The sequence below is a fragment of the Egretta garzetta genome, unplaced genomic scaffold (genome assembly GCF_000687185.1).
Source record: "Egretta garzetta isolate BGI_Z169 unplaced genomic scaffold, ASM68718v1 scaffold231, whole genome shotgun sequence".
In the NCBI taxonomy this organism is placed as follows: domain Eukaryota; kingdom Metazoa; phylum Chordata; class Aves; order Pelecaniformes; family Ardeidae; genus Egretta; species Egretta garzetta.
This window is the reverse complement of record NW_009258727.1, coordinates 4,574,718-4,587,368: the sequence shown is the minus strand read 5'-3', so window position 1 is coordinate 4,587,368 and position 12,651 is coordinate 4,574,718. Positions and strand designations below refer to the sequence as shown.

The following is a 12,651-nucleotide window of genomic DNA, read 5'->3' as shown; positions in this document are numbered from 1 at the left end:
CTTCTTTGTTCTTGGTTTTTGTTTTTATTGGGTTTTTTTTGGGGGGGGGGAAGTTTTTTTCATCTTACAAAACTGTAAACCTTGCTTATATAGATGCTGTGAAGCGTAGAACTCTGCCTGCCTGGATTCGTGAGGGCCTGGAAAAGATGGAACGAGAAAAACAGAAAAAATTGGAAAAAGAGAGGATGGAGCAGCAACGTTCACAGATGTCTAAAAAAGAGAAAAAGGAAAGTGAGGAGGCTGAAGAAGGGGATGGCCCACGGTTACCTCAGAAAAGTAAATTTGTAAGTAGAAGGGTTTGCTTTTTGCTCAGGTTTGTATTTCCTGAAAGGTATCAACTTTTTGGTCTCTTCAAAAGAGAGACTCTGTATTCTTGGTTATCTCTTTATTTCTGTTACTTAAAGTAAAGTTAAGCTGCTGCTTTTTTGGTATTTACGTGGTGTTTTGAAGTTGTTCATGTCTGAGAGGAAAAAGTATATTATTTGATCTGTAAGAGCGAAGAAATTTTTTTCTTTTCTGTATTTTGGGAACATACATGGTCTTTGAAGGTTTGAATTCTAAATCAGTAGCTGAACAAATTCTGATACCTGTATTTGCTAAACTGAGCCCATTTAGGAAGTCTTGTGTTGCCTTCAGTTTAGCAGTTACCTCATTGGTTTGCAGTTCTGAGTACTTGTTTGACTGTAAAATGACAACTATATGTTTTCTTATCTTGTGTGGGTAGAGAGGTTCCTACCTGCGTGTTTATTAGGAGGGGAGAAAAGAAATACAATTTTATGATAACTGTAATACAGATTTCAGTACAAAGTAAATCAAGTTGACTATCATAAATGGAAACTAATGAGATTTACATCTAAGTTTTTCCTGAACTGTATGATGCTATTCTTGTAGGACAGTGATGAGGAAGATGAAGATGCTGAAAACACAGAAGCTGTAAGCGTTGGGAAAATCAGCAGGAGTCCATCACCAGCTCCTCAAGAGGAGCAAAGTGAACCAGAAATGACAGAAGAAGAAAAGGAGTATCAAATGGTATTAATAATATAGTTCTCACTAAGTATTTCTGTCTATTTGCTATGCCTGAAAAATATGAGCAAAGCAAAACACTTTTTCTGTGCCTGATACTGCCAACAGAGGCATAGCACATATCATACAGTAAAGCAGGGTTATATTTGCATGTCTCTTTATAATGCCATCTTTCTCCTATTGACAAGGGTGTAGGTTATATAACTCATATGTAGCACAATAGTGGAAGAATGTAATGACTGCAATCTTTAGATTGATCGTTATTAATTCTATGGTTTGGCTTAGCTTGTCAAATTCCTGAAAGCCTGTAATGATTAAATGCACCCCTGTCTATGCTTCAACCTCAGTTCCTGTGAAAGGGAATTCAGGAAATATATTCTTGCAAGGAAGTGCTAGAAACCCAAGTCCTAGACCAGCAACAGTGTCTGCAGAAACTTCATACTTTGAAATCATAGTTGTATGCTAATTGTACAACTGAAATGTTATTAATGGAGGCCCTGAATTCGAAAAAGTTTGATGAATGTGTTTTTGTAAAACACACCGCCAGACTGAGCAGCTTGGAGAACTAGCTACCGACATTTCAATTTTTGTAGTAAATATGTAATAATAAAATCCTATAAAAGTAACCTCTGATGATTTTTGCAGGATTGGGGTTAGTGAGGCAGCATACCAAACAGAAATGCACTCTTTATTTTTTAAAAGAATAAATGGGGTCGGTCTAAGTACATTTCTGATTTACATATTAATTTGTTGTGTCATCTTTGACATCAGGAATCAGTGCCCTGGGTAGCTGTGTGTAATACAAATGGATACAGTTCACAATCAAAATACAAACTATTCTGAAAGTTTTGAAATCAGGTCAAATTTAAACAATTTCAGACTTATGTTTTTAAGTCACATAATGTGCAGGAGAGTGCTTTCATAGCTGTCAAAAGAAGTGAAGCTCTATGGCTATAATTTGAATGCAGGATTTATTCAAGAGGCTTTAGCCTTTAATTGTATATACAATTTTCTTCAGATGATGCTGACAAAAATGCTGCTGACAGAGATTCTCTTAGATGTCACAAATGAAGAAATTTATTACGTGGCCAAAGAGGTTCACCGTAAAGCAACTAAAGGTATGCCAGTTCTTTTTTTTTTTTTTTTTTAAACGTTTCTTCTGTAAATATTCTATATTTGCATGTCTCTAGAACATTTAACCTCCATAGTTATCCCCCAAGACAATTCCAGTAAAATGCATCCAACTTGGTAGAATTCAAATCCAGTAATCATGTACTGTTGTCCTGTGCAGTGTATTGTGAGTTACTTCAGTTATTCCATTTCTTTCATACAATTCATTTATTTAGTTAAAACGGTACCTTTGTGTCAGTGGCTCTTGAGTCGTAGCTGTTTCTTAATGCTCTCATCTTTATCTCAAGTTCTTAGCTGTTCAGAAGTGAAAAGAGACGAACTTTGAGTCCTCAATTAGTAATTCATTTGCTTTCACTATTAACATGTATTGTACTTACATAACAGATTGTTTTTAACGTAACTGAGTTAATCTAAATATGCAACTTGAAAATTATGTGCAGATGCTGTAACTTTGAAAGTGATTTATGAGCATATATTTGGTTTTTTTCTGTTCACTATTAATTTGCAGTTAAATTCTAAATCTTCGTGGTGAGAAAAATCTAGAATTGGTTTTAAATGGATGATGCGTTTTTAATGTTTCTTCTCTCCCTCCAAAGAACAGCAATAGTAGTAGATTTAACAATACCATAGACTCATGACTATGAAATCGTGGCTATTTGTGTTAACATGTTGTTCCTGTTGTTGATGTGATACAAAGCTCCTGCAAAACAGCTGGCACAGTCCAGTGCACTGGCTTCCCTCACTGGACTCGGTAAGTATGTTCCTTATTTTTGAGAGGGCTTAAAGGGGGAGTTTCGCTCTTGCCTTGCGTTTCTAGAAATTGCATTTTGAAACTAGATATTAATTACCCAGGAGCGTGGGCCACTTTCCAATAACTTTATCATTATCAGCACCTTTGTTTGTTCCACAGGTGATCCTACTGATATAAGTGGGATGGTTTTTGGAGTAAAGGACTAGTCAGTGAGAGTTAGCGTATGAGAATCTTGTCCTAATTTTGAAAATAAATAAAAAACGTAGATAATTTTACTTTTCAAAGTATGGTTGTTTCAGAAGCACACTGCAGTCTTCAGAGAATACTGTTTTACATTTTTCTCCTATTTTGATCCATCCAAACAAGACAGGAAAGTTGATAGAAGAGTAACGTGAAAGTCTATAAATAAAATCATAATCTTTGGAATTACTGTTTTATTGAAAAGGTACATAAGCACAAAGGCTCCCATATCGTATATTACCAGAAACAACACAGGAAAAAGAGATTGAAATTCCAGCTTGTGACACAACAGCAAAAGATCTTTCCCAACATGCTTTTTATCATCTAAAACATACTACAGCAGTGTCAGTGATCAGTTATGTGTTCGTTACCTGGAATTCCGATGAATTAGATTGAATGTTATCACAAGTATTCACGTGTTTTAAAGCTCACTCAATAAAGATCGTAAGAACCTCAGACTGAAAGAAAGTAAAATATCTCCATGTCTCATGTTTAAATTGACTTTATCTTTCTTATCAGTCCAGTAGTTACAATATCTCTAGGGGAGAAGAAAGTCCATTTCTGTTCCATCTCCATACCTGTCAAAGTGCAGTGTTTTCTAAATCAGTATACAAAAATTGATATGGCATTCAGAATTTCTGTAGCCTTGGACTACGGAGGCGGCTGAAGTCATTTCAGAGATGTCTTCTGGGAAAGGTCCCAGGCATTTTCTGTCCGGTTGCTGATACAGAGGCAGGCACTGTTACGATCTCCGCAGGGAGCTTTTTTGCCCTTCCATACAATGGAAAAAGTACTGTGATCACAGTGGTTGCTTGCCGAAAATAGACGAGCTGTTCCAGGAGGAGTAGAACCAGACAGTGAGCATCAATGCAGATATGGGGGCCTTGATCACACCAGTCAAACAACATTGGCACTTACCAGAATAAAGTGACTTCTTCAGAGAAGAGGAAGTGAAGGAAGGGCAATGTTACTCTCCTGTTTGCCCCACAGAAATATTAAGAACAAAGCTTAATCTTTCCTCGTGATAGACTGGACTTTATGCACGCAGGTGGACTGGGTGGTTATGGATCAGGAGACAGTGAAGATGAGAGGAGTGACAGAGGCTCTGAATCATCTGATACTGATGATGAGGAATTACGACACAGAATCAGGCAAAAACAGGAAGCGTTTTGGAGAAAAGAGAGAGAACAGCAACTACTACTAGAAAAACAGCTAGAAGGTAAATCATGTGATGTCTTCTTGCCGTGCTGCTGTATGTGGAGTTTGCTACTTCATGTATGTAAATTGGTGGGAGAGAAAACGCATTTTAAGCCAAAAAATATGAAGCCAAATTTAGAAATAATGTTATTTAGTTAAAAGGTTTTAACAAAAACGATGTTTGAACTACTTGATCAGCGTTAAAAGAGCAGACATGGTGCATATATATCTCTATATGCTGTAGATATGGCACTGTAAATAATAGTATTGCTTTATAAAAATGCACGTGTGTATAATATATTTTTTTTAAATTATTAGTATTTCAGTTGTGACTGGGGGATAAATCTCACCTTTCTGCACCAGACTGCAGTTTATGTAAACTTGGTTCCTAAAGTTGTATACTCTTAAGTATATGAAGCATGTTTTACGTCATCTGAAAAATTTGCTTTTCTATTACATAATCTTGAGCGGCGTGCCTTTCAGAACATGCAGTGGGAGGCTGCAGTTTGTTTGAACTCGCTGTTCTTGGTTGTAGTTGAGGTTTGTCTCCATATGCTGCATCTTCATAACCGGGTTTTTATACCTAATACCGGGGAAAGATTATTGAACCCAGTCAGTTCACACTTAGCCTCTGAGAAGGTGGCAGGCTTGATTTAAAAAAAATACAAGATTAAATCTGTGATTTACTTCTGCTTATCCATACAAGGTAAGGTTTGTCCTTTTGCACCAGTAACGTAGGTCAAAAGGGTATCGTAGTCACCTTGCACTGCTGAAGAGCAGTCTAGATCAACAGATGAATACAATGATAAGAAGTCGTGATCTGAGTTCATAAGGTGGAGGAGAAAGAAAGTGCTATTATGATAGCACTAGAAGTAAGACACATGGATCCCTTAATAAAAGGCTGAACGAGCTAAACTTGTGGTTTCCTTAATATTCCTGTCTCTCTCTGAGTGTTTTAAGATTTATGCATAAAAAGATAGCTGTGTGGAGTGACTGAGTGGTGGCCTATGACCTCTGCCTTCCTAGTGCAGGAAACCAGATGTCAGTTTGGGGACATCTCCATGGAGCTATTTACATAAATATAAATCTGGAGTAAAGAAGCTGATTCTATACACTGAAAGCACTGAAGAATGCTAAACACATGGTCTCATTTGTAGCGGCGTTTAGGAAAGTCAGAAGATTTCTAATATACAATACAGCATCTTCTAATGTAACACTGGCTTCTGCCTGTATTACCTAATAACTCGGGGACCAGATGGAATTGTTTTCTGGGTTATGTTTGACTATCAGTTGCCATTTGGATCACTCTGGGTTTCCGGATGCGGTTTTATTCCCTAAGGTAATTCAGGAACTGATGGCCCACATCAAAAGGCCATTTTTTTGGCTAAAAATGCTGTATGTCAGTTATTTTTTCTGGGTTCAATTTAAAATGGGGAGATAAACTCGGCCGGTGATGCAAAGGATCCTAGGTCGAATAGGAATAAGTAGAATTCATTAAAATTTGGAAACCTCTGGAAAATGCTCTGAAGGTCTGAATTTCTTTATTTTGCTGTATGAAAACCTTAGCCTGATACTCACTACGTTGCTTTTAAGAAACGTATTTTAAATACTTCTGTTGTCTTCTTACCGTGCTTAGAGTATTTTCTGACTACAAAGCTTACATACAGTCTTAACTGACCTTAACTTTCGTTTAGCAAGAGCTTCACCATCTGCCTGTATTAAATGCTGTGGTCTTAACTTTTGCGCTGACTCTTAAGCAAAGAATTACCTACAAGTCTCCTTTTTATGCTATTCCTCCCTTCCTTGGAATTTGTTGGCTATAAAACCTGCTAAAAACAAGGAAAAATCTAAATTGCTTGTATTAGCATTTAGGACTGATCTAAGTTGTCCTCGGAAAACACCATAAACCTGATATTTTCTTTCAAAAAACAAAATTGCATCACTGTAGCAGAAGGTACTCCTCTGAGGCTTTTTTGGGGTAATGAGGCCTACAAAACACAGAAGCACAGCCAATGTTGTTCTGAGGCTGAGAGGCCGCCCACGCGCTGTGTGGGAAATACAGCCTCTTCAGACCAGCCAGGGATTACTCAAACCCAGATGAAGGGGGTTGAAAGGCAGGTGGGAAGCATGGGTACCGCTAGGGGAATGCTGTAGGAAGGAGGAGGGGAGAATCAGGTGTGTCAAAAGGTCGCAGGAGGAAAAAGTACGTGTGTGTACATGAATTTGGGAGTTCTGGTGCTCCAGGATATTCGTTGGAGAACTTTGTCTTAAACCACTGAAACGGGAAATGACATCAAGGACTTGTAAAAGTGTCTGGGTTGTACACTTTTTTTAAACCAGGAGGACAACTTTCCTAGAATTATAAAAAAAGAAAGTAAGTTGTTTGGTAGGTAGTTGGTTATGATGGCAGACAGCATAGTAATTATAAGTGTTGTGAAAGGTGCTTGGAAATTTGGGTTTGCCAAAAGTAACAGTATGGAAATTATTGACATATTACCGTGACACATTATTAATTGCATTTTTCTTTTCCATACCTTTTTTTTCAGAAGAAAAGCTACAAAATGAAAAAGTTTCAAAAGAGATGAATGAATTTATCAGCAAAGAACAAAACAGTAACATGGCATCACAGGAGGCAAAAGATCTTGAAGCAGATATGGTTCATGAAAAGAAAAGATCTCCAAATGCAGTCGCACCTGATATAGAACTCAAAAAAGAGGGTAAAGAGAGGACAGGGAGGAGCGGGTCAAGAAGCTCTAGCAGTGGTAGCACTAGCAGCAATAGCAGAAGCAGTAGCAGTAGCAGCACTGTATCTAGTTCATCCTATAGCACTAGCTCAGGTAGTAGTCGCAGCTCTTCGCGTTCTTCCTCTCCTAAAAGGAAGAAGAGGCACAGTCGCAGTAGGACGCCGTCACATAAAGTTAGGCGCAGTAGGAGCAGGAGTTACTCCCACAGGAATAGGAGGGAGAGGAGTAGGAGCAGGGAGAAAATAAGGGAAAGGAGAAGATCAAGTAGAAATCGCAGTGCTGAAAGAGGGGAGAGGCGAAGAAATCTGAGTCCTTCGAGAGAGAGAAGCTGGGATAGACGTAGAAGTAGCAGCCGTTCAAGAGACAGGCGAGCCAACCGTGCGAGCCGCAGCAGAAGCAGGGATAGACGTAAAACTGAAGAGCAGCGTAGAAGCCCTACTGGAAATAGGCACAAACATAAAAGTGAGGGTAAAGATCAAGAAAGGAAGAAGGAGCAGGGCGGAGGTATAGATAAAGACAGGAAAAAGAACAGAGAAAGGGAGAGAGATCAGGAAAAAAGAAAAGAAAAGCCCAAAAAAGAGGAGAAGGAAAGTAAGGCTGGCAATCATGACGACAGTAGGTTAAAGAGAAAAAGAGACAGCGAAAGAACTTTCTCTCGCAGTGATTCAATATGTGTGAAAATAATAAGGCAGGATTCCAGACAAGAAAGCAAAAAAATTTGTACCAAAGATAGCAAAAAACGGTCAGGCTCCGAATCTAGTGCAAGGAGTAGTTCTGAATCACCAGGAAGCAGTAAAGAAAAGAAGGCTAAGAAATCGAAGCATATTCGGTCATGCTCCATGGAGAAATCTCAAAGGTCTGGTAAGAAGGCAAGCCGCAAACACAAGTCTAAGTCACGATCAAGGTAGTATACTTTTTAAGTATTTTGTCTGACTTTTTTTTTTTTTTTTTTTTTTTTTTTTTTTATTTTTTGATATTCGTCTTCATGTGTACGGCATATGAACTTTTTTTTAATAAAGTATGGTATTTATTAAATTTTCTGTCTTAGGCAAAAGTAACTTTGGAAAAATCTTTTAAAACTATTAATTACTAAGCCTAAAGTGTGTGTGGGTTTGGGGGTCTTTTATTTTTTCCAATTAACTTTTTTCCCCTTTTCCTTTATTTTTCAGATCAACGACTCCTCTTCGTCGTAAACGCTGAGGAATTTATGGCACCAGTGCTATGATGTTTAAAAATTCCATGAGTTATAAAAGGCTTGTCTCATTATAGAGGCACATTGTGGCTATGTAGGTGAAACCAGAATCCTTTTTTTATCTGTAAATAGGTGTATTTTTTCCAAATGCTGCTCAGAATTAAATACCTAATAGGATTTCTTTGTATTACATTTTTTCAAGAACGGTAGTGCTTACTAAGAATATAAACCAGGCCATTCTCTTTCAGCTGTAATGTTCTTAAAATTACTATTGAATGTACTGTGATGTCAATAAAGCTCTTTAGTTCATTTTTTGTTTAAAATTCTTGCACCTGAATTTTGTGTTAAATTGTAGGAAGTACTTTTTTTTAAAAAAAAAAGAAAAAGGCAGCTTTTTTTGGTATAACAAATTTTTAAAGTACTTGAAAAAGATTTTAACGTAAAACACTTGTCAAAATATGTAATCCATGGACATGATGAGATTAATCTATGGGGGGGGTGTGGAATAACAAAGACAAGACATCTTTTTTTTTTTTTTTCCTTTAGATATGTGTAATAGATTTTTAATAACCTTTTTATTTGGACAAGCAAGTAATATATGCTGTGTGTGTAAAATATGGGTCACTGTAATACAAGCTATACTTCAACAGACTGAACCCCACTAGGACTATGTGCAACTGACTGATCTTGTGTGACAGTGTTAAGCTCTGGAACTCTATTCCTCACCCGGTTTTCAGAGAGAACTTTCTGGATGTTCAGGGATATTACAGGAACAAGACTCAGTATTTTAGATGTTTTTATGGAATATATTTATAAATGGTATTCAGTACACATTAGCAAACTGACAATAGGTTAGCTTTACATTTTGGCACATGCATTAAATGTGTAGTAAACATTAAAGCTGGTTATTTTTGTTAGTGTTACGAGAATTGTGATCCTGTAAAGCTAATACTCGTTGATTAGACAGCAATGTAACTAAAATTTTGTTTTTAAAATCACCATACAGTGAAAGATGTCACTGATTACCTCTCCCTTCAGGAAATGAACTATTGCTGTTAGTTAACGAGAGTGTGAAATAATACTATTTAAAAAAAAAAAAAAAAATCCAACAATACACAACCCTAGGCCAGTGACTGTTACAGAACAACGTTAATTCAGGAAAAGATTGGAGATCTGTGCCTAGAAGGTCTGATATGGTACCAATTGTGAAAAAGATAAAAGGCTTAACATCAATGTAAGATCTCTTTGATGGCTGTATCTTCTAAGGAAAAAATATACTAGTACAGGCAACTTGCAAAGCATGTCTTCATGAACAGATTAATCCATTTAACTCTAATTAGAGTTCAGCTATGCAGCGGTTTTGCCAGTGTAATTTTTTTCATAAATTAGACGCAGAAGTAAACTGCTTCAGTGCAAAGAATCACATTTTAACTATACGTTTATTAAGCAAGCTAATGGCTGGTGAATACATGCATGTTTATCAAAACACTGTTACAGATAAATAATTAATCAGTTATATATAACACCCCCCCCTCCATTAAGTCCTTTTGCATAGAGTAAGCAGTCATAACTATTAGCAAAATAAGGCATAATTTGCAACACACTAATTTTACTTGCATTGGTAGGGATATAAGTAAGGATGTATCGATCCAATCTCAGTACGCTATTGGCTCTTGGTAAAAGTGAGGATGCTTTGAAAAGTAGGTAGCATTACAGCTCAGATGTCTTAGCAGGATGTCTTTTGAGAGAGAGAGAGAGAGAAGGAAACTAGAATTAAGTTTAAGAAAAGCTATTGAGGAATACAGTTTCCATGATGCATTGAATTTGATTTTCAGTTCAGATTTTATATTCTCTGTCTAATAATAAAAAAGATTGTGTATGAAAAGCTTTATATACTCTGCCAAGAACTGGAATTCTGACACTTCCTGTAAATATGAAAATTATTTTTTTGACACAAATGCACTTATATGGGTAGTGACTGTATGCCAATAAAAAGAGCATACGATCTCTGTATTTAACTGTTTCAGAAATCTTACTAAACAGCATACTCAGCACACCAGTCATTAAAAATACATGGGTACTCTGTCAGCTTCACAGGCATTAGACTTCTTCGTGTTTTAGCAACTCCCTTACGGATGTTTTTCAATGGTAAAGGCTAAAATAACGTCCAGTCTTTAATTCTATACATCCGAAGTGATGTGCAAATACATACAAAAATGGGGAATATATACAAAAACGGGGAATGTATCATGTTGGCAAAGCCTCAGTTGTGTCGTTGCTCTATTCTTTTACATTTTAAAATAAACTCTGCAAAAACACTTCAGTGCACTGCAGGAGAGCAAGACGTGTGCTTTTGAATGTCACGCAGCAACATGGCCTTCGGAGGCGGTTCCCTTGAAAAATTTTTTCTGTTAATAAGGGATGGTGTGGAATCAAGTGAAAAATGGTTTCCATGCAAATTGTTTTGAAGATGAGTACAACAAACCCAATGTGAAGACATACCCCAAGGTACCCGTTATGCCATCTAAGAGCGGGAACTGGCTGTGGCCATGGATAAGCCGGAAAAAAGAGTAGTTGGGTAAAATACGCTAGCTTTAAAGATTGAGCAACTACACGCCTGTTGAAATACGGCATAATAACTGATTTGGGGGGGAAAAAAAAAAATCTGTTATTTGTGTCGTTAAGGCCCTGTCTTGTGGGAGAGGTTAGAGTCTAGGCTGCTGCTTTTAACTGCTGTGGTCTTAAAGTCAGTCTTTAATAATAGAAAAATGGAATAGCTACCTCTAGCTTAAAACCAGCTTATCCTGACCAGCGAAATACTTGCCGGTGTGCGTGTATTTAATTGCTTGTTACTAAATTTTTTAAAAATCACGAATGCAAAAGCACTGGCAACGTAAGGATTGGCTCGCTCGCTCCAGGTTTTGCGTTTGCTTTGCTAAATAAATGGAAAGCAATACACTAATTTGCATAACTAATATGCAGAAGCACACTTTGAAGGAAGGCTTCGTTTATGTCTTCAGGAGACCGTGTGTCTTGGCATAAAGGATATTGTTGAGCTTTGTTTTTTTCAGTAGCTCTGAGGTGCTACTAATGACTCCTAAGTCCACCGCACCCTGAGCTTTACCGGATGGGAAGTAGGTGCGGAGAGAAGCGGTGCGCATACTCATTAGGCAAGTTTGCCATCTATTTAATTGCTGCTGAGACAAGCTGCTTCTGAGATCTTTCAGCAGTCCTTATTTAGCTTTAAAAAAAAAAAATCCAAACTTTTAACTACTGCATGAGTTACACTGTATTTACAGGGGGCCTGGAAAAGGGCAGCTTTCAAGCAGTGAGGGTTGTAGCACTGAGCAAGGTCAGTGGATAAAGCAGACCAGCGTTAGAGGGAGGAGTGAGTCAAACCACCACTGGTTTTGCTACTCCAAACCTCCTGCTGCCTGGAGGGTGCTCCTACCCTGGCTTTGTGCTGGCTCACGCCAGCATCCGCACAGTGGGCAGGGAACCCGGCCGCTGCAATCCGTCTGCCCGGGAAGTATGGGAGCGCTGCCAGCTGCTGCTTCCATGGCCTACCCTGCCCTTGCTCCGCGCCGCTCCCTTGCAGCCGGCTTTGGTTTTCATGGGACTTTCTCATGAGACTTGCAGCTCAGTAAAGTGTCAGAAAACCATTCTTTTAAAAAACTGGCTTAATTCTTCACCATTTAAAGCATGTTAAACCAGCTCACTGTAGGGATCTGAAAAAGCCAAAGCCTGCCAAGAGGAAAGAGGAGGGGCAGAAATGCTCCCTGCGTCCATCAGCTCTGAGCTGCTCCTTGCATGCGGATTCAGGCCCCTCGACTGGACCTCAGTCCAGGGCCCTGGGCAGCAGCGCCCGGGTGAGGGAGCGGGGAGGGCAGCCTCGTCCCTCCTGGGCCCCGGCCCAGACTTGGCCTGCGAATCGTGGCAGGGCGGCCTCTGCGACAGGCGGCAAACCAGCGCGTGGATGGTTCCCGGGAGGGCGCGCTCGGGGGTCTTGAGTCTCGAGCCTGGCCATTTTGGGGGGGGCCCCAGAGCTGTGCTCCATCGCTTCTCTCCCGTGCCTCCCCTCGCCCAGGAGTCGTTAAATTTGGGCCCCGCCATGCAAGCCCAGGGTGCTCCTTGGCAATAAGGGAGGCGGAAAGCCGCTCCGGGGCGAGGTGCACGCGCAGGGAGCAAGGGGGCAGCAAGGACTCTAGGGGTCCCTTCCAACCCAAAACATTCTATGATTCTATGAATTTAAGTGAAACCACCGCGTTAGTTTTCAGCAGAGCCCCAGGTGCCGCGGAGCCCCCGCGGGGCAGGGCGGGCGGGCAGGGCGCCGAGCCTGCCGGCTCTTGCTTCTAACCAACACGCCTGTCCAG

General features: G+C 39.3%; 1 protein-coding gene across 2 annotated transcripts in view; it reads left to right on the top strand.

Moving 5' to 3' along the window:
- The window catches only part of PNISR (PNN interacting serine and arginine rich protein), a 23,884-nt gene extending 15,226 nt beyond the window's left edge, over positions 1-8,658 (top strand). Inside the window, exons 5-11 of one of the 2 annotated variants that reach the window (XM_035888786.1) lie at positions 94-284; positions 892-1,029; positions 2,042-2,141; positions 2,852-2,905; positions 4,194-4,364; positions 6,892-7,990; positions 8,256-8,658. In XM_035888786.1, coding sequence (XP_035744679.1) covers positions 94-284; positions 892-1,029; positions 2,042-2,141; positions 2,852-2,905; positions 4,194-4,364; positions 6,892-7,990; positions 8,256-8,286 — 1,784 coding nt within the window. In that variant the 3' untranslated portion in view covers positions 8,287-8,658. Of the gene's footprint in view, positions 1-93; positions 285-891; positions 1,030-2,041; positions 2,142-2,851; positions 2,906-4,193; positions 4,365-6,888; positions 7,991-8,255 lie in introns of both variants that reach the window. The other variant, XM_009649061.2, reaches the window with a different exon arrangement.
- Positions 8,659-12,651: the final 3,993 nt, after the last annotated feature.